At 35.7% G+C, this 24,577-nt stretch overlaps 4 protein-coding genes across 5 annotated transcripts; 1 reads left to right on the plus strand and 3 right to left on the minus strand.

Annotated features, from left to right (window-relative positions):
* The first annotated feature begins 1,028 nt into the window (after window positions 1-1,028).
* LOC105346855 (uncharacterized) lies at window positions 1,029-4,961 on the plus strand. Its single transcript, XM_011455602.4, has 8 exons — window positions 1,029-1,189; window positions 1,485-1,778; window positions 2,182-2,472; window positions 2,594-2,887; window positions 3,745-3,879; window positions 4,056-4,080; window positions 4,324-4,428; window positions 4,768-4,961. Exons 1-7 carry the CDS (start codon window positions 1,147-1,149, stop codon window positions 4,406-4,408), a joined length of 1,167 nt encoding a protein of 388 aa, XP_011453904.2. The 5' UTR covers window positions 1,029-1,146; the 3' UTR covers window positions 4,409-4,428; window positions 4,768-4,961.
* Window positions 4,809-7,551, minus strand: LOC117681173 (F-box/LRR-repeat protein 21). The gene is made up of 2 exons (XM_034444547.2): window positions 7,413-7,551; window positions 4,809-7,092 (listed from the first exon to the last, which is right to left on the minus strand). Exon 2 carries the CDS (start codon window positions 7,022-7,024, stop codon window positions 5,579-5,581), a length of 1,446 nt encoding a protein of 481 aa, XP_034300438.2. The 5' UTR covers window positions 7,025-7,092; window positions 7,413-7,551; the 3' UTR covers window positions 4,809-5,578.
* A 446-nt stretch (window positions 7,552-7,997) lies between these two features.
* Window positions 7,998-10,744, minus strand: LOC105346854 (F-box/LRR-repeat protein 21). 2 transcript variants are annotated; one of them, XM_066074452.1, is made up of 2 exons: window positions 10,173-10,285; window positions 7,998-9,995 (listed from the first exon to the last, which is right to left on the minus strand). In XM_066074452.1, exon 2 carries the CDS (start codon window positions 9,966-9,968, stop codon window positions 8,556-8,558), a length of 1,413 nt encoding a protein of 470 aa, XP_065930524.1. In that variant the 5' UTR covers window positions 9,969-9,995; window positions 10,173-10,285; the 3' UTR covers window positions 7,998-8,555. The 2 variants fall into 2 exon arrangements, with proteins under 2 accessions (XP_065930524.1, XP_011453903.3); XM_011455601.4 differs by lacking the exon at window positions 10,173-10,285 and adding an exon at window positions 10,621-10,744 and having other exon boundaries at window positions 7,999-9,995.
* Window positions 10,745-13,938: 3,194 nt separating this feature from the next.
* Window positions 13,939-23,286, minus strand: LOC105346853 (uncharacterized). The gene is made up of 14 exons (XM_066074454.1): window positions 22,820-23,286; window positions 22,468-22,599; window positions 20,308-20,582; window positions 19,892-20,023; window positions 17,771-17,906; window positions 17,400-17,561; window positions 16,718-16,875; window positions 16,433-16,615; window positions 16,002-16,042; window positions 15,488-15,601; window positions 15,132-15,215; window positions 14,844-14,885; window positions 14,691-14,704; window positions 13,939-14,610 (listed from the first exon to the last, which is right to left on the minus strand). The coding sequence occupies exons 2-14, from the start codon at window positions 22,576-22,578 to the stop codon at window positions 14,341-14,343; spliced, it is 1,722 nt and encodes a 573-aa protein (XP_065930526.1). The 5' UTR covers window positions 22,579-22,599; window positions 22,820-23,286; the 3' UTR covers window positions 13,939-14,340.
* Between the last annotated feature and the right edge of the window lie 1,291 nt (window positions 23,287-24,577).

The raw sequence follows: 24,577 nt of genomic DNA on the forward strand, positions 1-24,577 counted from the left end.
TGCTATGTCTGTTTATTTGCTATGTTTTAAACTAATAATATGAATGTATCTATTGTTTTCATTTCAATTAAAAACATATAACACAAACACGTCTTTTAGTTTTATGTATATCGTAAATGGAAGTTGTTGCTTACAGCTGGTATTGGCGGTAATGTGCGCGGGTACACATGTAGGATGTGTGGAACCACTGATTCTACACACTATAATAAATTACAGAAATTAACAACATAATTTGTTATACCTTGTGATGCCCGCTAAAAGGATTGACGAATTTATAACATAATAAATGTAGAACACCTCACCGAGGTCTGATCGGTGAAACAGACATCATACTATAAACATCAAACAGGCATCATACTACAAACATCAAACAGGCATCATACTATAAACATCAAACAGACATCATACTACAGACATCAAACAGACATCATACTACAGACATCAAACAGACATCATACTATAAACATCAAACAGGCGTCATACTACAAACATCAAACAGACGTCATACTATAAACATCAAACAGACATCATACTACAAACATCAAACAGACATCATACTATAAACATCAAACAGACGTCATACTATAAACATCAAACAGACATCATACTATAAACATCAAACAGACATCATACTACAAACATCAAACAGACATCATACTATAAACATCAAACAGACATCATACTATAAACATCAAACAGACGTCATACTATAAACATCAAACAGACATCATACTATAAACATCAAACAGACATCATACTACAAACATCAAACAGACAGCATACTATAAACATCAAACAGACATCATACTATAAACATCAAACAGACATCATACTACAAAGCATTACACATGTTTAAATCTTATACTTTTTTATGTTCAAATGTACGACAGTGTAATTATGGATGAAAAAAAATTGAAGTTAAAGTGTTGAGACGCAATAATTTGCATTGATAATTTAGCAATCTGTAAACATGTACAACGGTCGTTCACAATGAATAAATTACGATAGGGCTGGCCTTAATACGTATTATCTCCCTTGTATGAGTGCTCGTAATTGGACGGTGCTGGTACCGGGGTCGAGAGAACTGAGAAGCAGACCTCGGTCACATTGTAGGCTGTCACTATCCCCCCGTGAAGTCGTTTTACCATGCTTCTATTTGTCCTGTTTTTACCACTGGTTGTCGGCGACTGTAAGTTTTGTTTGGCGTATTTTCAAGTTATAGCGAAAATGTAGTATCTATTTCATGTTTATTTATTAAAAAAAAAAAGCAGCATATGTTTATAATTGTATTGAATAAGGTATAACGATTGTATACTCTATATTTTTCTTTATGCATTAATTTTACATTTGGATATTATATGTATCATAATATATCATATTGTATTCAGATAATTGGTATCATACTATGTATTACTATATATTATATTCTGTTGTTTCTCACCACAGTCCCATCTATGTAGCTGCATAACATATTTTTTCCGCAGCATATCAACTTCCCACGCCATACCTGACCCTGAACGATAATAACGTGACGGAAGGACAACCAATCGCTCTCAGGTGTTCAATTTACTCCCCGGAACCCCAGCCGGTCACGTGGTACTGGAGATGTGGCGACAGTAACATGACTGGGAATGCGTCTGTCGGCCTCCACGACACCGTCCTGACCTTCCCTTCCGACCGGAAGTACAATGGAGTGGTGTGTTACTGTAAAGTCAGGCCGAGCGCCGCCAACGACTCCTACAGCAAGATGTCCAATCACCTGACCATCAACGTCAGGTGTAAGTCCTGCCCAGTATAATTATGTTTATTCCTAACCCGAAAATTCAACCGATGATGTGCATTATTTTTACAATATATGTAAGCAATGGCACATTACAAAATTATCTTTATTTAAAATCAGTACCTGATTCTTGTATATAGCGCAGTGACTCACTCTCTCTCTCTCTCTCTCTCTCTCTCTCTCTCTCTCTCTCTCTCTCTCTCTCTCTCTCTCTCCCAACTATGTATCTCTCCTTTTTGGGATTATAAAAGCTTTCTTGTTTTCACCCTAAAATAATGCACGTCTTCGCCATCCTTATTTTATCTTTACTATCCGCTACTATCGTAAAATAATTTGTGTCTGATAATTCAATTAAAGACAGATAGGCGAGTTACCTTATTAGCACAAAACATTCTTTTCAGATACTCCGCGCTCTATCCCTTTTCTAAACGCCTCAAACACAGCGGTTGTAGCGGGGGAGGAGATCACCTTGCAGTGTACCCTGGACACCCTGGGGAATCCCCCGGTCACGTGGACCTGGAAGTGTGGGCGGTACGCCGTATACAACCAAAGGACCGTCAACGTTAACGCCACGTCCAAACTGATCCTGAAAGGGGAACCGGATCTCAACAACAAGGTGTGTCACTGCGTGGCCCGGAACTACTTTCTTCACTACGAGGCGGCGTCCAACGCAGTTTCACTCAGTGTGTACTGTACGTAGAATTTGACAGAATATAATGATTATATCATGTCATTTTATGTGAATTATTGGGGTTTTTATTATTTCAAATGTTTTTTATTCAAATTCAAAGCATGAATTTCTGTTACTTTAAGATTTCCCTGACGAAAGGCCCCGGATAGACAATACACTTATAACCGTGGATCAGAACACCCCAGTAACAATTCGGTGTTATTTGTCCACGCGGGGAAACCCCCCGGTAGCTTGGCTGTGGTACTGTGACGACAAACTCCAGTCAAAGGGAGTCGGGAGCACTGGAACCTTGTCGACTCTCATGGTCATCGCAAAACTCAAGGACCACAACGCGGCGTGCCACTGTAGGGCGAAAAGCGATTCCCAGTGGGGCAGCTATGACAAAAACTCCTCAAAGGCAATCATCAATATAAAAAGTGAGACATATCATCTTAAGTTCAGATCTATTTGTGTGTGCAAGTTCAAAATTACTGAATACTCCATATGGAGAAATCACGTACGCTTCATTTATGAGCTAACTTCCACGTGACACTGCTCTCATTAATATTCATGTCTTCAAATTGTCTCCATTACAAATCAAAATTACAAACAAAGATTTCTGACACAATTAGTTTGCAATGTAAACTCGGTAAATATATGAGGAACAACTTTACCTATGAGTGGCAAGTATTTTAAAAATAATTCCAAAGTCCCTTCCTGACGTCTTTCATCACTAAAACACACTCTATTCCTACAACGCTCCGCATTGATATTTCAGATTCAAAAGGAACCGCCATCTCAACCTTTCATGTAAACAAAGCAAGCACATTCCGATCCCAAATGTTGTAAATGACAAACCCAAATGAGGAGAATATTTCCGAAATACTTATTTTTTAAATTTGTGGCTTTTTCATTCCTCTCTATGTGTTTTATTGTACTGAAATTCGCCATTGTAATTATTTATAGCAATATGGCCGCTATGAAAATTAGTAAAATGTACACCATTTCTCCATATGCGATGTAAGACAACTGATAAGATATTATTGTAACATCAAACAAGATACAGGCACGTAGCATCGTTTTTGAAAGTGGGGGGGGGGCCAGACCCATCCAAAAAATCTTGACAAGCAAAAGAAAAAAAGAGGGAAATTTAAAGTTTCCAAAAATCTTCAAAATCCTAATCCGTGGGGGGGGGGACTCAACTATACTTCCCCAAAAAAAAAGTCTTCCCTACCAAATTTTTCTTCCCTTCCAAATGATGCTACGTGCCTGAGATATACATCTTTTTCCGTAGACCTCGATCTAATTACCACGAAAAGTTCTGCAATCACCGCTGATGTGTTTGGTGCCGTGACCGGGATTGTGGTTCTTCTAATCATAATGGCTGGAATTGTTGTTGTTTTTCATCACAGAAAAATTACAGATATGAGTATGTATATACCTTTATTAATTACATTATTATCAACAAAAGGGATAGCAATGTATGTGAAAAATTAGATGTCTTGAATCTGTTTAATAAACGGTTAAACTTATCTCTTTGTACCATAAATACTGCATAATATTGTATTATCTACTATCATTTAACTAAGATTAGTTTATTTCCAGGTAATCAGTTTTTGACAACTCGGAGGTATGAAATGTCTAATTACTATTCTAAACACAATAAAACCCAAAATTTTATTTATCTGTGAAAATCCTTCTGTTCTTACTTAATTTATTATTAATGGATATCAAAATAGAGAATTGTTTTTAACCTTAAGCAGTCCATATATATACACTTATATCTCAATGGTTTGTTAATTTCCGGTACTCGTTCAATTTTTGTAAAATCAGTTTTATCAGAAATAAACTTAATCACGTTATTTCGTTCAAGAGACAATGATATGAGCTCAAGCGTTGGGCAAGACAATCTTAACTACAGAACCTTAAAGGAAGAGCAAGCCCATCCCACAGAATGATTTCATAAATCTATATTAAGGTACGTTGATCTTTCATTAAGAGCGTTAACTCTCATAAAAAAAATAAAGCGACTTCAATCACAGTTTTTTTTTGTTGAAACTCTCCATTTTAATCAATAATTTAGATTTGTTCAGTGAATCAGTAAAACAAAATTTCATTTGGGAAATATGTGAATGGCGCGAAAACATTCCTTCGTATTTTCTGAAGACAAAGAGCTCTTTAACATTGGCAAAAATAAAAGCTTCAAAAGTACACATACAAGTACTTGTTTTTACTTTTACTTTATTTACTTTTAATAATAGTACAAAAAACTTATTTTAATGTGGTCAGTAAAATTTATTTGATTGCACTTTTACAGGTTTATACAGACTGAGATATATGAGCAATGAAGACTGCAGAGAAATAACACTCGTTTTAGAAGACGTCTTTATTCAACATGTATCCGGGGACGCCTACGTTTTAATCACCAATTACTCCTTGATAAATGTTTAAACGGTTTACAAAATGTGTTATAATAAGATATCAGCATCTATAATAAAATTCTGTCGTAAACAGTGTTAAGTTTATACAATACATGTAATAGTATTCTTGTTTTGCTAACATCATCAAAAATTATATCAAATAATATGGATTAATGCACTAATACCTTTTTCAATAACAATCAATCTTATACTAAGAAAATCTGTTTATGCTTATTCCATGATACATGTATTAAGTTTGTTAAACATTGAAATTCAAGTCGAAGCCCTCTCTCTCTCTCTCTCTCTCTCTCTCTCTCTCTCTCTCTCAAAGGAAGATTACACTTAAGGACATGCAATATTTGCAATAAAATAAACTTTTAAAACAAGCATTATTCTTTTAATTGCAGAAATGATCAGCATGTTAACTGCAACTTTATGTAATTTACGTTAAATAAAAGTATGTTGTAACTATTAGAATGGGTTTATTGTATCACAGTATAAAACTTAATCTATGTTGGAAATTGACTAGACTCTTTAATAAAATTTAAAAAAAAAAAGTGATACTAGGTTAAGAAATAAACGCTACAGAAGCGACCGAAAAGGGCGCTAAATGCAGTCATCCTTTGAACATCTTTTGTGCAGACATCGCTCACCAATTCTGACGGTGGTGACAGCGTTTTCAGGTAATTTTGGCATTATCTCGGTTTCTCATGAAAACTTTGGTATCTTAAGACTTGGGGTCCATTTGTATCCTAGAAGATCTGACACGCGACTAACCATTTCCAGCTTCCTATTCTCTGCGTTTAATTCCTGTTGTTCCCTCAGTTGTTTCTTCAACACTGAGACCATAACATAGGTTCCGTCTGCAGTTTTCACAACCACTTCATCCTCAGAAAATCGACCCTCGATGTTGTCCTCATCCTCCACATACACACTACTTCTCAAAACCTGGAAATTCGTCCATGAAGATGATCGTAACTCTGCCAAGCGTTCAACATTGCTACAGCTGATCTTTCCAAAATAGAGAAAATTCCGGATATTAGGCGAGTTTTCTACCAAAGTGACAATCTCCCTTTCCAATTCGACATAGCCCCCCTTTCCGTGAGATTCAAAGCCTGCAAGTGTGTGTTTATACTTGTCTGTGATGTACTGAACAGTGGCCTCATCACAGCCGGAGTACTCCATAAACGTCAAAAAATGCACGGGACAGGCGGGTTTGAGCAGATTACACAACTCCAGGAGAGGGGCCTTAGACAAAATAGTAAGTGCAACCTGAACGCCAACGTTCCTCAAACTGAACTCTTCCCAAACCTTGTCAGGAATTTCCGGGATTTGGAAGGCCTCGTCGTCACTGATGTAATTGACCAGTATGTGTAAACGTTGTAGCGACTGTCTACCCCTCGAGGACAACGCCTTCAGAAGACCCTGGTCCACCATAGGCGAGCGCAGGGCCAGGTGTCTGAGGTTACAGAAATGGTGGACAAGGTTTGTTGTGTCGGCGGGCTGGAGGAGGATCGGCTGTCGCTCCGTCCAATCGCTAGCGTCCTCACAAAACAAGCTGAGCTCCTCAAGCTCTTTTAGTTTAGGGTTCAACATGGCCGCCTCAAAGATGTTTTCGTCTATGTTTTCCAAGTTGCGGGGATACATTGGCCATGACACAATGTGTAGTTTCTTAAGACGAAATGCGTTCTTAATGAAATTTACAAGCGGAATTAAGTTTCGGCTGCAAGATCGCTTACCCTCGTAGTGGGAGACCGATGTAGCTGTTCCAACACGCAGCTTCAGAGATTCCAGTCGGCATTTGTTGGCAACTTCCGCAATGAGGTTGTTCCAATTCCCGAAGTCATCATCTAAATATCCGCTAATTACAATAGTAAGGTTTTGAAAATATTTCCCGAAATGTTTGACCAGTTGCATATTGCGTGCGGGCACTACAGACTGTTTGACCCAGCCGTAATTGGTCATATTCCCGATCAGGTACAAGGTCATCCGGCTCCACAGGGTGGGGTGGTGGAAGGCTTCGTTTAGCTTGGAACACGTGATAGAGACTTTGTACCTGGTTTTCAGGTCCAGGCGACTTAGTGTGTTGACCCAGATCATCGTCGGGAGGTCACTAAAGTCTGGGTCACACGGGCCGGTCTCACCGTCGGCCATTATGTCTTGGAAGTCTCTGAATCAGGAGGAACTTTAAAGACGGCACTTAGTCATTTATTTCTGGCAACCTTTCAAAACAAAACACGGAATATAAATATTGTTTGGTTACGCATGAAAAATACAGTTGATTTGGTAGATAATGGTGAACGCGAGTGAAAATCTACTTATTTTATTGAATCAAATGTTATGAGAGAGAGAGAGAGAGAGGGAGAGAGAGAGAGAGAGAGAGAGTTTGTTTACATGACTGTGTATCCTTGTACATATGTTCCTACATATATTCACAATGGATTTAGGTTATGTGCGAGTTCAAATATTATTGATATATTTAATCAACGATGAAAGGGAGAGAGAGAGAGATCATAAAAACTGTAGAGAAAGAGAGACAAACCTGGGTTAACGTGTATATCCTCGTACATAATTGTACATTTGTACGTAAATCAATACAGTACCTGTAATAATGGGTATTTTTAGAAGTCTATTTTTAATACTGACCACAAATCTCGATCTCGAAAACATTAGTTTAAAGGGACTTGTGGGGGGGGGGGGGGGGGGGGGGGGGGCTTCGTTGGGAAGGGGGTGTTTACCTTTGATATTAATAGTTATCGAGTTCCAAGCAGGAACTTCGCATCATAAAATAATTACACAAGAGAAAAGTTTGTTTATAATAATCTTGTCCATTTTTACTTTGCATTCGTTAAAGTTTCAAATTGTATTTTTTAATGAAATGTCTATTAATTTTTTTAATTCATGTACTGTATATATAATTTTTGAGTTTGTATTCATTAATATGTGAATTCTGTATGGAATATACAAAAGTTGAATTCACATAAAAATTCATATGCATAACTGATGCAAACAGAAATATTGAATACTGCAACGTTTGACATGTCATATAATTCATTGTTAAACAAAAAATGGTAAAATGAAATATTAAAATTTCCGATAAAATATGGCCTGTCCATTTTGTTGGTAAAAATTTAATAATAAAGATATATACACCTATGTCTGAAAAACAGTAACGAGCCATGTTAATTGTTTCATAGAATAGAATGAAATATTTTTGACAATTTGGGTTTGACAAACCTTTGTAGAACTACACTTCCTTAAATTAATAAAAAAGACCTCTACTGTGCACAAAAGCCTGCGTGCAGTGTGTGGATATAACTTTAAATGTCTTACAAAATGTTTGGTAAATATTTATCTGATATACAAAAGAAAATTAGGTTAGTTTTAACAAGAGTACTTCTAGCTCTATAGACTACTATAGTATCAATCCGATTGGTTCGTTATTTAGGTAAAACTTTGCAAATAAACCATAAGGTTTAACACCAAACCACAAAATAAATTATAAATATCATACATGTGTCTAACAATTCTAAAAAGAGTAAGATACAAGTTTGTAAAATTAATTGCTTCATTCTAAATATCAAAGTATGAGAATATCAAATGCATATAAGGTATATAAATGCAATAAAGTTAAATAATAATATGTACATTAGCACCTTTCATTTAATCTTCATTTATGCTTCAGTCACATATCACTGTCAGGAAACCACTTCCTCCCCAGCTTTTGTGACACCCTATCTATCATAATCTGTTCCTCTTCTCCGTTGCTAGTGATGGAAGTCTGCTCGTGAAATTTCAACATATTCACAAGAACGTATTCACCGGAAGAATTTTTTGCAATGACTGTGTCCCCATCGATTTCCGGTTCGTTGGCATTCTTGGGGACCGTGTAAATGTTTTTTCTTGCCAAGTGTAACACCTGCCACTCTGCTCCTCTCAGTTCAGCCAGGTGTATGACGTGTTTTATGCTGATTTTCCCGCAGTAGACCAATCTGCACAACTGACTAGAACACTCCACCAATGAAATAAGCTCCTGTTCAAAATCACCGTCCTCCTCATAATACTCAAATGTTTCTAAACTAGAAGTAAATGTATTGGCCAAATAGGCAACAAACTCTTTATCGCAACGAACGAATTCTCCAAACCTGATATTGTACAGCGGACAGGAAGGGCGAAGGAACATTTCCATAGAGTGATGTGGTACCCGTGAAAGCACCAAAACATGGACTCGAACTTTGGTGTTATGGTTTGTGAAATCTCTCCAAACAGAATCCGTTATTTGGGGAATTTCAAAGCTTTCGTTTTGCGGAAGATAATTTATAGAAATCTTTAGCTGCTGAAGTCTTTGTCTGTCACCACATGACAGACATCTGATCAGATCCTCGCTTAGCATGGGTGACCTTAAGGCCAAATGAGAGAGACTTTTGAAATGTTCCACCATCTTATGCGTCAGGTCGACAGGAAGTAACAGCGGTCTACGTTCAGACCATGCCACAGAATCACAATCAAAGATACTTAGTTTTGTCAGATTCCTTATTTTATCATTGTCCATGGCAGCCTGGAACACATTCTTGTCTGCTTTATTTAATGAGCTGGCAAAAGTTGGCCACGATTTTATAACAAGGGACTTGAGGTACAGTGAATTCCTCACCAAATCCACCATCGGTTTAATATTCTCAGTCAATGTTCTCATAACTCCACCTTTTGCGATGTTTTTCAATCCTCCAACATCAAATGTCAGACTACTGGCATTAAACCTCTTAATGTTGTCCGCTAACACCGTATTCCACTCCCCAAAGCTTTCGTCCAAAGGTGCCAATACGGAAAACGTGATGTGGTGGAACATTCTCCCAAACTTCTGGACAAGGTGGAAGTTCCGCTGTGGTATATTAACCATATGCAAACTCCTGAATTTCCCTGACCCTCCCTCTACAGTCAGTGTCACTGAACGCCACAGAGAGGGATGACTGAACGCCTCAAACACATTGGAGCAGACTAGGGAGGCGTGGTACCGGTCCTTGAGGGGCAAGTGCTCCAAAACTCGGACCCAGGCCACCACTGGCAGGGTGCCAAAGTCACACTCAGTGTCAACATTCATGGTCGCACCTATTCATCATCAGATGGACTGAAAAACACAAAGGAAACATTTATCAAACTTGATGTCTAAACATGACTGTACTCAGTCCACTGTCTTAGATTGCAATATTTTTAAAAACAGGAATGGTAACGTAACTAACTGTCTTTGTCATGTTTGTTATCAAGTATTTAAAGATCAAGCTTTTGGAAATAAAACATTGTTTACAGTATGAGTGGGATGACTGTAGTTGAGCAGTGTTGAGCCCTTCCGGAGATATCTCGGTGTGGACAAGTCTTTTTTTTTTGCGCAAGATTGAGACCCAACAGGCCTATCATTACAACAGAGTTCCTATTATAAATACATGCATGTAACAAAATGTGTTTTCAAATTCTAGTGCCTCGATGTGATAACTTTTATCAGAGACATAAATAATATTATTGTTATTTATGTCTCTGCTTTTATAACCCAATCTGTCAGTCTGTTTCGGATAAGATTCTGAGATTGAATCGTTTCCGTAATAACTAGGCCTATAAAATAATGAATGGATTGCCGCGATGCCACCTCTACTGAGTAAAGATATTTGTAGCATTGTTGTTTTGAGAAGTTCACGTTAACATGACTATTTCAGATACACAAGTAGTGTCATTAATTAAGAGGTAACAAACATTCTTACCATTTTGTTCGATCCGATGTTCGATTCACTCCCAGTCCCAGTCCCAAATTGCAGTTTTATATGGCAGCATTTAGCATTTCACGCCCGATGTTATTAAAATGTGTGGTTTTTGTCAATGAATTGAATTGAATTGAAAATAACTCACACAAGAGACGTAATCCCTTTTGTGTTGTTATAGTGCATTTATTTATTTGCGAGCGTCTTATGTGCGTTCAATTTTATCTATAATGTCGGGACAATTTGAAGATTAAAAAGGAATAAAAAGCAAGGAGAGGCCAGTTAATCATGTTTACGAGTGTAAATTAATTTTGGGTTATTTTCACATTTTAGATGTCATTTGTATACAAGTCATTGCACGACTTTTTTTCCTCTCTTGGGGGTGGTTTTTTTTTTTAGGGGGGGGGGGTGCTTGGTCCATCTAGTGCGGGTTTTGTCCAGGGCGAGAGCTTTTCTCATAGTTATCAAAAACCCAAACTGTATTAATAAAAATGACTTTATTTACAAACTACGATTGACAGAATTCAAAAGCAAAGAGAATAAAGAAAATTAGATTTATGAATATATACTTCTTCTTTTTTTTATCAGAAACAACTCTACACATCACAAACCAGTTGATTTGAAAGAGTGTCATTTCTAAGGATTAGAAAACTAGTGTAGAAGGGCTGTTCGGAAATTATTGAGACATATACTTTTATTTCCCCGTGAAAAAATAGACAAACCTTTGAAAATTCAACGGAAAATAAACCAAGATAAAATTTATTAATGTATTAATATGAAAATGTTCTAGCCCATGACATCATTTTGATCTCCCCTGGTGAGCTGACAATTAACTGACGTAGGTCCGGGAATCCGGAGCAAACTTATCGCGACGTCATTGTAACGCCTCTTATTGCTTCTATATCATAAACACCTTATAAAGGAACGGAAAACAGGAATTATTCTTTTCTTCTGGGTTTTTTTAGGAAGCAGCAAATATTTACAATCTCTCCATACTTGGGGGTTTTTTGTGATCAAAATTCGAGTTATTGCTATTTGAAAGTCAGGGATGGGGTAATGGTAATTTGTAATGGTAATTGAGTGTAATTAATTACAAATATTGATGAATTAAAACAGGCTTGGGCGAATTACATTGTGTTATGCATTACATTACCATTACTTCATAAATTTGGCATTAAATTACCATTACCATTATACTTGATTTTCTTGAAGTAATGCATTACATTACCATTACATGAGTAAAGTAATGCATTACCATTACCATTACTTTGTTTTAAAAAATCTAGTAATATGAACAATTTATGAAATTTTATAAATCTTTTTTAATACAACTAAAACATTTTTATTTCAAGAATTATTTCTTTCTTCTTTATAATAAAGTTAATCAAATTCATTTTCAGCTATTCATTTATTCATCACATTTTTTAAAGTGAACATGCATAAATAAGCATAGTAATGCAAAGTAATGCCATGTAATGCCAGCATTACACTAAATTTTGGAAAGTTATGAATTACATTACCATTACTTGTAATGCTAATTTTGTGGCATTACACATTACTAGCATTACTTTGAAAACATGTAATGCATTGCAATGCATTACCATTACATTTAGCATTACCCCAAGCCTGAATTAAAAGTAATTGTGTAATTGAACAATCACATGTAAATGTAATTTCATTACTTTCAAAAAACCCATGTAATTCAAATTACTTTTCATTTACTTTCAATTACACACTGATGTAAATATAAATATGAATAAGAAAGCTGTCCACTATTCATTGTCCCCCACACTTCCAATGGTACATAGGTATAAAACAAATATTAACTAGCATTTTTTTTACCTAATATACAGTCGTGTACATTTATTTATAATTTATTTTCAATGATTTACTATCTAATCATACGGTTCCCAAATTTGTGAATATCATATAAGTGTATAAACTATTATGTTATGCTTTTTAATTTGACCTAAAGCTTCAACTATGGCAAGTAATTGTAATTTAATTAATTACCTTTGAACGTAAGCGACCCCACCCCTGCCAAAAGTTTATCTGTATTGAGCACTTTATACATAGTGTCGATAAACCATCGATATCGTTTCACCATCCTTAAACACCACAGACACACACACACTATATATATATATATATATATATATATATATATATATATATATATATATATATATATATATATATATATATATATATATATATATCACACTTTATTTTGCGTATTTTCATGATTAGACATCACACAATTGAGTTATCCATATTGTACGTTGATATCGACGATATCGTATCGATATCGATTCGCATGTGTACAATGTAATCAAGAACTTACGAAATTTGTACCAGGCTTGTCTATAGTATTGTCGATATCGTGCTTATTTTGCAACTTAATAATGCCTGTCGATATCATCATTGTGTGTGTCATGTAAATTTTGAATTTACCGGATGGCAGTAAATACAAAATTTACAAGTTGTCATGTTGTAAATTTTGTATTTACTTGCACTCGGTAAATTCAAAATTTACAACATGACATGTGTATGATTTCATCGATATCGAAATCGTAGTTGGCCTTTATTAATATAAAATATTTATATAATATTTGTATTGGATACCGTCGATATCGACAACAAAATTGGTCTTGGACGGATGGTCCTCCAACTCTTTGCATGTATATGTACAAGTTTGAATCATTTTTATCAGCCGAGGTCATGCCTGCGCTGGGCACCCCGACCGATGGCTTGGTTATCATATGTAACGTCCTAAACAAAATACTGTTTGTTGTGATTTCAGTCAAGATTCATTAAATACCATGGTATACCTTAATATACACCAAAGAAAAAACATGCAATACATTTCACAGTAATATAAACGGTAAGAATGTCAATTATTCTGTAACATTAGACAATGCAGCGGTTATTTATCCTCTAATAGACGGTATTGTAGCTGTTATTCATTCTGTAACAGTAGACAATGTAGCGGTTATTTATCCTCTATTAGACGGTATTATAGTGCATGGTTATTCATTCTGTAACATTAGACAATGTAGCGGTTATTTATCCTCTAATAGACGGTATTGTAGCTGTTATTCATTATGTAACAGTAGACAATGTAGCGGTTATTTATCCTCTATTAGACGGTATTGTAGTGCATGGTTATTCATTCTGTAACATTAGACAATGTAGCGGTTATTTATCCTCTATTAGACGGTATTATAGTGCATGGTTATTCATTCTGTAACATTAGACAATGCAGCGGTTATTTATCCTCTAATAGACGGTATTGTAGCTGTTATTCATTCTGTAACAGTAGACAATGTAGCGGTTATTTATCCTCTTGTAGACGGTATTGTAGCTGTTATTCATTCTGTAACATTAGACAATATCGCGGTTATTCATCATACAGAAGAGGTGATGTACACGTTTTCATTTGGTAACACTAGGCAATGTTTTTTATTTTATAATAACAAAAAGCATTGTACTGGTTATTCATTCTGGTTATTCAGAAAGCAATGTAATTCATTTTGTAACATTAGACAACGTGGTGGTGTTTATTCTATAACATCAGACACTGCAGTGGTTTTTCACTCTATAAGAATAGGCACTGTATTAGTGGTTATTCATTCTGCAAGAGTAGGCAATTTGACGGTTATTCATTCTGTCACAATGGGCAATGTAGCAGTTATTTTGTCTGTGACATCAGTGGCTGTAATATCAGGCAGTGAGGTGTAAATCCTGGTCCGGTGTGTGGTTTTTATTGAGGTCCTCCTGTGTTGGGTTTATACTGAGGTCCCCCTGTGTGTGGTGTTGATGGCTGCTGTGTGTGACATTGTGGAGATCTGAAGGAGACACCCTTCTTTTCTTCTCTCTGGAGTCGGGCCTTTTGGCGGCAGCAAATAGAAACCACCAACAACATCCCGTCACCACAAGCGCCGTGGCGACCCCAGCTATCGTCCCCAGTACTGCGGGCACTACCTTAAAGTCCTGGAAAACAAACCTTTTAAAATGAAGGCGATTCAACGACCGTCAATAACACATCACCGAAAGAACAGAAGTCTACTCACCGACTTTTTGGAACCTATAAAAAAGGAAGAAAAAATATTCACATAAAACTGAACGTTTTAATATTTCATAAAAATACATTGCCATTAACTTGAAATTTTTATAGTGTAAATATAAATCTCTATACGTAAACAATAATGTAATTGGATACTTGCCAACAGTTTGTATCTTCATTTCACAGTCGAGACCCGTAAAACCTGGAATAAGTGTATCATAAAAACAATGCACATCACAATGATATTACATGTACTACCACTTCAAACCATTCTACCGGCTTAGAAATATCAGCAATATTAGTCTGATCAGGGGTCTTTGAAAGTGACAATGAAAAGGCCAAAAACAATTACATACCGTGCAATGAAAAATGTAAATCAGTTAATTTGTTTTTAATTCATTTTTTCTTGTTAAGGATTTTTAATTCATTTTTACTGTTCTTCCAGTACCTGAAGCGCATGCACAAATGTATAAGGTTCCGGTATCGACACAGGTTCCATTATTCTTACATGGGAAGTCAGCACATGTCACTTCTGGAATCATCATAACAGCATATAATGTTAAATATTGTTTTAAAATTCGTACTGCTGAAATTATACTAAAACCGGAAAACGTTAATAAATAATTATACTGGTGTTGTACTTCTGGATTAATAATTGTAAATGTTCTGTTTTAATATCAACGATCCCATTTACATGTATTTTATACTTTAAATCAATTTGTAGTTTTACCTACTTCGTAGGTAGCTCTTTTGTTTATATTAAATATACTGAATGACTGCAACGACTATGGTAGTATAACCTACTGTGTGAGCAGTCCTTGGGTTTGAATCCATGGGGACACTTACAGGTCCACCTCCTGAAAAGATCCACACATTTCCCGCCATTTTGACACGTGTGCCCCCCACAGTCGTCCACATCTATAACAGGAAGGGACGGTAAAAGCACTTCTTGTTATATGCGACTGTCCAAACAAATCTTGTTGAGATGGTCAAAATAAATCTTCTTGTACCAATTTCAATTATTGTTCTACACCCATCATACTGAGATTTTAAATATCAAATAAATACCAGTTTTATTGATGAATCAGTCAGAATCACTTTTTATGTTCATAGATATACTACTTTTAATTACACAAATCTTGTACAGTATCGCTATTATATCATCCTAAACCCGTTTTACTGAAAATGATGAGAAGAGGTTATTAATTAACTCAATTTTTCCTTTAGAGAACGTCTGTTAAAAGATTTTATTGAGTTTTTGTATACATACAAGGCTACGAAATTAAATGCGGCCATTCACAAAATCATTCATACTTGCCTAGCAATATTGCAGTGTAACAAAATCGGTCCGTTGTTACTCTACAAATAAAACGGGATCCAAGATGCGTTAATGTATAGTGTCCTTTCTGATATATTTCATTTTGTCAAATAAAATATACAACATGACTAGTCATGTTGTATATTTTATTTGACAAAATGAAATATATCAGAAAGGACAATAGTAACAAATATCCCTGTAGCTCACCAAATATTCAAGTACTAGGGTACTTAACCTTACATGAGCTTGCTGTCTTGCACGTTTAATCAATTATTTATAATACCTCTGTCATCTAATCTTATTGAAAACTTTTTAACGAAATTAATGTTTATGAAATATAGAAAATAGAACATACTTGTATAAACATTTCGTTGTACAAATGAAGGCTATATGGGTCATAACGTAATCCCATCCACATAATCGTTACCTACCCTTCAAAATTACGCCCCCATACACACAAAAGGGTGTCCGCGTATTGGCGCACATCATATGAGCCCCAGACGTAGCGCGCTCGTCTGACGTCATCCCGGAAGTTACCTATCGTTCTATTCTCGTCATCCGGTAGGACGTTATAATTGACACCCTTAAAGAAACTGGTGATGAATGTTGTGTCACTGCAAAAATCAGATGGATTTAGAATTAGATTTGTAGCCTGTTTTCCGTATATATAGTTGTTCTGTTACTGTAATGTAAAGAGAGACAAGCGTGGTTCTTACTTGATGTTCGGCGACTGCATGTAGAACGCACCATTAAACTGCACGGATCCACCAGCATAGGATACCCGGAACAAGTTGGTGGGGTTGGGTACCACTCCGTCCACCCTCATTCCTAAGTCTCCGCAAGCCTGCTGTCTGACGATTGTCGTTATTGTAAACTGTGAAATATTCTGAACAGAGTCAAAGACAAAGCTCCGATCATACCTTTGTAATCCATAGTGTACGACAAATTGCTAGGTTATATATCCGAACTGGATAGCAGATGGAGGTGGACATTCACGTGTAAAAAGATTTACAAAAATGTAACTAGCAATTTTCACATGAAAATAAATCAAAATTCACGTCATTATTTGCGCGCATTTTTGCTTGAACTGTCGCACTTGGCATTCTGTGAACGTCTTAACAACGCGGTTGTGAACGTTCCTACATGACTGGGTATTTTGAACTGAACTGAACTTATTTAATTTACAATGATTGATATACAAAGTTCTACTACTTATATTAATATCTCTCGTTGGCACGGATGTTAGCGCGAGGGGGTCATTGATGTGGGAAGAAACCGGAGTACCTGGAGAGAAGCGGGCGACCACCATGCCCTGTCACATACAACCCCTGTCGATCACGAGGATCGACCCGGGTCGCTGCGGTGATAAGCTAGGTATTTTGAACGCTCGGTACGTACCTGGCTGGGGATTTTGCTGATGGGTTTTCTGATGGACCGGACCTGGTCCCCCACGGATATTGTGTAATCCGGGTAATCCTCCACCATCACCGTGATGACGTACTTCCGGTTGGGTTCGTACCCATGCTGAGTTGTGGCGGGGATAGAGACAGAGCACGTCTCCTGAACAACGAGCACGGCTGTACATGTTATTTATGTTCAATATGATTTGGATATTTGTAATTTGACTCGTAAATAGTCAATAAAAACTATGTCATTGTCCTAATTATTAATAGCATGAGTTCCACTTCGATGCAGTGTGCAGATTTTAATTTTAAAATTGTTAAGACAGGGAACACAAATTTAAAAATGAAGATTTGAAAACAACATACCCAGTTTAATGTGATGTTTGGGGCGTTTGTACAAGCGTTCCCGCACTCTTCAGGTGTGGCAAGGCGACATCTGACGGAGTCTGCATCCGGGTCCTCGGCGGGGATGTTGATCACAGTGGTACAGCCAAATTGTACTCTGAGGGAGAATGGAGGGCAAGTTCCGTTTGTCATTTATATCTTCATATAGATCAACTGATTAACATGTTAGATTTACAAAGACTTGAGCACAGGCACCTGACGTTATAAATTCTCATAATAAAAGAAACATACCCACTAATATAAAGTACATAATAATACACTAGGTAGGGGGGCTTTTTTACCATGAGAAATATATAAATAGCCAGGTACCTTTGGGCTTGAGCTTTTAAAAGCATAACCAGGTAGAACCATTTTAACAAGACCTTGGACTTTCAGTATAGGGCGCATCTTCCCAAGTCAAGGGTTTCTGATCCGCTAAGCTTTATGTAGAGCAGAGCGGATCAGAAACCCTTGACTTGGGAAGATGTATAGGGCGTAGTTATCTATTCCCTGCGTCAAAACAAGTTAAAAACAAGAAATCACATTGACGCAAGCGTCAAATGGGCCGCAAAAATATAATTGTTGTATGAATCATTGGTTGTTTAAAGAAAAACACACCAGAAAGAAGAAAATAAGAGTTGATTATACTAATTTTTTATGGTAAATTCTAATATACTTTCAGCAACTTGTTTTGAAGTTTAACATTTTACTATTATCATAAAGAATCGATTTCGTTACTGTAAGCATTTCTAACGGCAAGTGTATGATCATTGCCATAGTATGAAGTAATGGAGAACACATTGATTTGTACATTACTCTAATACAAAGTTCAGCTCATCATTTGAAATTTCTCTTGGAAATTATATATTTCAAACCATTTTGGTTTTTTTTGTTGCATTGTATTGAATGAAAACTTAATGCATTAGTTTAATATTTGATTTCAAGGGACCTCATAATAAAATGAAAATGGTTTAGTTCAAATTTTCCAGTCAATTCAAATTTTCATTTCTGTCATATTCTTGCGTAAATAATTGATATACTGATATTTTCTACCACATTTTACATGGAAATATAATAAATACACACGCAAAGTCATTTTATTTGACACGGCACATAGAAATTCAAATATATCATTTATATAAAATTGAATGACTTTCAGGTCTTTAGTATTTCAGGTCTTTAGTATGTACCGCATACCATTTTGAAAAGAATGAAGAACTCCGAAATTTTCCGAATAGATTATAGTCTCGATAAAAAGGTGCCAAATACGCCAATCTACTAAGTATGACCTACTTTTCATTTACGACTAAAACAAAAAATATGTGATATTTTCCAAAAGGCATAAAACATATTTCTACATGCAAATTTACTTTTAATTCATAAAAATAAGCATAGTATTAATTCTACTAAAAAAGAACTATCCCGCAGAAACGCAGTAACAATATTTAAATGTGTATCAAATAACGGACCGCCTTCCGGCGGCCCGTAATGACGCGGTTTCAAGCGAAATATGCACCGATTGCGTAGTCTTAGCTTAAGGTGGCTCACTACACCGTGAAATGTTTTATCAAGTCAGTAAAAAATTACTTTATAATGATAGATATCATAATGGATAAGAAGTATTTAAATCTAATAGGCCAAAAAAATGTGCAATTTTGGATGAAAAATTACATTTTCAAAAATTTAATTCAGTTAACATGAACAAAAGCTCCAGGCGGATTCGAACTCATGATCTGCGGTTCAGAAGCCCAATACTTTAGCCACTGATCTACGACGATATACAACCCCATCAAACGATATAAACAGTTTAACAAAACATTTAAATCGCCATCTTAAGACGTAGTGTCTCAAAAAGTATAAGTGTGGATGTAGTGAGGAACCTTAAAAGCAAGACAAATCTTGTTGATTTCAAAAAGCCATGGCTGAGTGGCTAGCAATGAAACAGACAGGCCTACGTCACGTTGCTGTTTGACACAACTACCCAAAGTCCAAGCTCTTGTTAAAATGGTTCTATTTACTGTGATTTTCAGATGTACAGTTCTGTAGTTCAGTGTTACGGAAACCCGGTCTAGGATACATTGAAGATGATTTTTAACAGTTTACCCTAATGTTGCCGGTACAGCAGATATGGGACTGGCATTCGGCACCCCAGTGTCGTTACGTATTCCAAAATCAAAAGCAGCTACCATCTTTCCCAGCCCTAACGACGGGGCTAACACTTCATATCCCGATAATCTGAATTGGTAAATAATTCAATGCAAAAAAAAAAAAAAAAACGTCTTCAAAGGTAAACTACAAAAAAAACTCAAGGTGAAAACAAGTAAGAGGGTAAATGTTCCTTTCATTTCATGTGAATTCGGACAGCTATTAGTATTCTTTATTCTCAGAGAGAGAGAGAGAGAGAGAGAGAGAGAGAGAGAGAGAGAGAGAGAGAGAGAGAGAGAGAGAGAGAGAGGGGGGGTCAAGCAAATCTGTCAAAACAATATTATTTTATAAGATAGGAAATTCAGTTGACCCACGTGACTTGGTAGGTATTATTAATTTCCATGCCGCTGTATAAGAAATATTGTTCGCCTTGTTCCCATCCTGACGTAACGTCATCGCTGACCGCAGTTAACGTGTAACTGACGTCATGTAAGTCTTGGTTGGCGGACTGACATCCGGTTGTGCAGCGCCACTTCAGGGAAGAGAGCGCTGGAGGTAGGGAGGAGAGGTAATTACCGACGTCCTGGGCTGAACATGGCTGTCCACAGGGCCCATACCCCCGCTCCCAGACCAGTCTGTAGGTCAGTCTCTGGAAAAAATATAACACGGCCTGAACTGCCTGAGCTTGTTTACAGGGAGTTTGTGCTAAGGATTTGAATCACTTTTTTTTTAAATGTTGAAGGAAAAATCTAAATGGAGGAAAAACTCTTGATATACTAAAGTGTACCTCTGATGAAGAGCCTAATTTTTATTTTAATATGGGTTTATTTTGTACAAATATTAAATACTTTTGCAATTTAGTAATTTTTTTAATTTGGTCCAGATGCCTTCGATTTTGGAATATCAAATATGACACTATTAAATTAACATTTTGATTTCAACATTTTTCGCTTAAATTGAAAAATTTTAATTTTCAAGCATGCAGTTTTCTTCAAAAAAATATTGAGCACAGGCTTAACCAAACTTAATATTTTCATCAAACAAAGATGAATAAATTAAGGTCAAGATCAAGTAAATGAAAGGAGCCTACATGTTTCTGAAATTTGAGAAATGAATTCTTAAAACGGTGCTCCATAACAATGCAGTAAAACTCGGTTATAGCGAATACCTAGGGACCAGTGGATTTACTTTGATATAAATGTAATTCGTTATATTTGTCTAAGGAAATCTTATTACATGTAATTGTTATGGAGAATTCGCAATATACATGTGATCTTCCATATGACTACCATTTGTGCTTATTGTGGCATGCAATAAAATATCTTCAGTAGAAACCTAAAATAACCAGGTGGTAAACTGAAGGATTTAAATGCAAATAAATTCATTCTAAAATTGTTCTAATTGGTAAAGGGAAAGGTTAGAAAACACTTCGATGTTAAAAAAAAATTCACTCGCTTGGGCCTATATGCGTAAATTCGTTATTTATATAACCGAGTTCGTTTTAACCGTAAAATTTTGCATGAATTTGGTAAGAATTTTGTCGGGGACTCCACAAAAATTCGCGAATTCACTATGTACTAAACGAGTTTTAATATAGCGTGGTTTTATAACATGTATTAGAGCATAATTTTAAGATAAACACAATGAAAAGTCATTTTCATTCAAATATGAAGGAATCCATCTACAAATCTTTGAGTTTTTACTGTTTTTAGCGAATGTAATATAATTACCCATAATGCCTACAATCTTTCTGAAAACGGCATTTAAAATGTTCTTGACCTTTTCTTCGGAATAATATTAAATTAAATAGGTATTGGGATTGCTTTAAATAGAATTTCCAAAGAAGTATTTTTTATTTTCTACACAATTCCCTTATAGTCATAAAATACGGGAAAAAAGAAACAAATCAATGATGACGTCATGATACATGTAGATAACACAGCAAAAAGATAAATAGTTTATTTACGTTTTAAAGTCGTTTTAAACTACTCTGAAAAACATGCAATCTAACGTGCCTGAAAATTTGTTCATAAAATGTTTTCCATATGGGATGCGAAAAAGCATTCTTTTACCAATTTATCCTCTGTAGTCATTTGTGTATTTTTGAAATAAGAGAGGGATTTGTATAAGCCTTTTGGCTTGTTTCCCAATCTTATTGTATTTATGCCTAATATATGTACCTATTATTGTAAAATATCAATAAAATATTGTTTAAACTAAAAAAAAACTAAAAAATGAATATCATGATACCTGAAAAATACGTGTATCAAACTATCCATAATTTGTTACGTATTATAAGATTTCTAATGAATTCGCCTCAAATTTAATTTATAATGAATACTAGTATATTGATTTCTGGGGGTATTAAACGTCGCTGTTAGTGAGTTTTGCTGTAGCAAAAATTTGAATATGTTAGATTTCGTTGGTTTTTTTTTTAATATTCCAAAATTTAGACGATAAAGAGTTTACATAAAATATCCATCTTCTAAAAAAGAAGCACTTCGTTACCAGGGGGTACTTGTCTATATACTTACGGCAATCCTGTTATAGAAATAGCCACTGATTGTTCCAGCGATCAGGTGCCCGTTGGTGCTGGAAATGATGAGACAGAGTAACAACTCGGCAATCAACAGGAATGTCCTCATTGGAAGATGCTGTGGAGTTCTCTAGGATATATATATTTCACATGAAAGTAAAAACTTTTTAAACCAAAAACAGGAGGAAAAGTGGATTTTGTGCTATCTATGAAAACCCTCCCATAAATTTTCTTTCAAGACCAAATTTGTCTCCCCGAATCAATATTCACACTGGACAATATTTAATATCGTCTGTATACGGATGACCAGCCTTATCACTTGCAATATGGAAATCAAACAAAAGCTCTACCGGATAAACTCAATGGCACTCAAACGGCATGACCTCTACCGCTTTTTCTCAAAACATTCGCATATTCTCCATCTGTATACAAAGATTTCTTAAAAGTCTAGTTCATTTTATTGAACGCCTTTGGTATTCCTCAATAAGCGAAAGTTTATCTAGACCTAGTACTTTATCATACACGGCTAAGACCCCGGTCAGGGGATGCTTTTTAGCGACGCTGGCTTTTGGATTGTCCGAGTCATGGACAGGATTAAGTCATTTAGACGTTTTATCACGTACTTAGCCGTACCCTGCGACGCCAAAGCGGCGTATGAATGGTCAGTTCTGTGACCCCCGAAACTAAGCTCCAGTAGATATAGAAATCTTAGATCTTTTCAAATAGAATAAATGCTATAATTTTGACGCAAACTACTACGGACGATGGATAGTCGGGTTATTTCAAAGAGTGTGGTGGCTATTTGTATCGAGGCAATAGGGGAAATTAAATATCCTCCAAGTGATATATTTCATGGCACATGTGTGCAAAATCTCATTTACAGTGTTATCTCTGACAAGTTATAAATTAATACGGTTAATAAATTCGATCCTACCACAATTCAATGAGTATATTATGAAGTTTAGAGTTATTATGTAGCAAAGGAAAGGAGCGTACAATGTCTGTCGAATCCATCGCACCTAGGATATTTAAACGACTTATGTGCATCTCATATAATGGAATCTTACATTTGAAGGTGTGCACCACTACATGTATGATATAGAACTGAATTATCTGACCATTTACACACATACATTTATACTTTATACTTTTCTTTTTAATTTCATTTCTATGATTATTTTCTTAACATTACAACGCGATATCAAACAATCTCTGACTGTGTTAGCGCTATTATTTATGAAACGTTATTTTGAATGGGCAAGATCATTTATGTATTTTTTATCGGGATCCGAAGAGTTTTAAATGTTTCCAAACTAATTCTAGACCTATTACATAAAATTTTAAAAAATAATGTTTTACCTAAAAGGAAGCAAAAGCAAATTTAAAAAGAAAATTCCCTTCTGATTTGAACACCATCTCAATCGGGTGTCCTCCGCCTATCACACTGAGCTACGTTGACATATCCTAAATGTTGTGAATAACTTTTATAGTTTGACAAATATAACTAAATTTTTAAGTTTTTTTGTGAAAACCACGAATTTTGACCCATAATGGGTCTAGACCCCACTTAGATAAATCAATAATAACATTAAAAAAAAGTTATCCTTTTAATGAAAGTACTTTTAGGATAGAGTCTAGTCCCATTCATACCAAAATATCGCAATTTATGATTTATCACAGTAAATGGTCAAGATTTAGGCCAAAACGTCGTGTGGCTTAATTTGGAAACGATTATAATACTAGTATGAAAACACGTTATTGACACATGCATCGTGAAAGTTATAGCATAAATATTGTATACAAGCCAAGAATACATATTTTATGTACATTCGAACAAGGTCTTTTTTATTGCTTCAAGTAGGGGATATGTAACGCCTTATACGCCCTTGCCCTTCAAAACTCATATATTTGTTTCTAACTTTCAATTACAGATAACCTCCAATGTTACTGAAGTTTAAAAGTGTACAAAAGTATTCAAAACATCCGCATAAATTTCAAGTCATAAGGAATGAAATACTTCTATAGGATGGAGGGGTTGGTGGTCCCTATAGCTTCATGAGCGGATCCAAATTATCCTCCAGGGTGGGGGTGGGGCAACTAAACTACAT

This window comes from Magallana gigas, chromosome 2 (assembly GCF_963853765.1).
Source record: "Magallana gigas chromosome 2, xbMagGiga1.1, whole genome shotgun sequence".
Taxonomy (NCBI): Eukaryota; Metazoa; Mollusca; class Bivalvia; order Ostreida; family Ostreidae; genus Magallana; species Magallana gigas.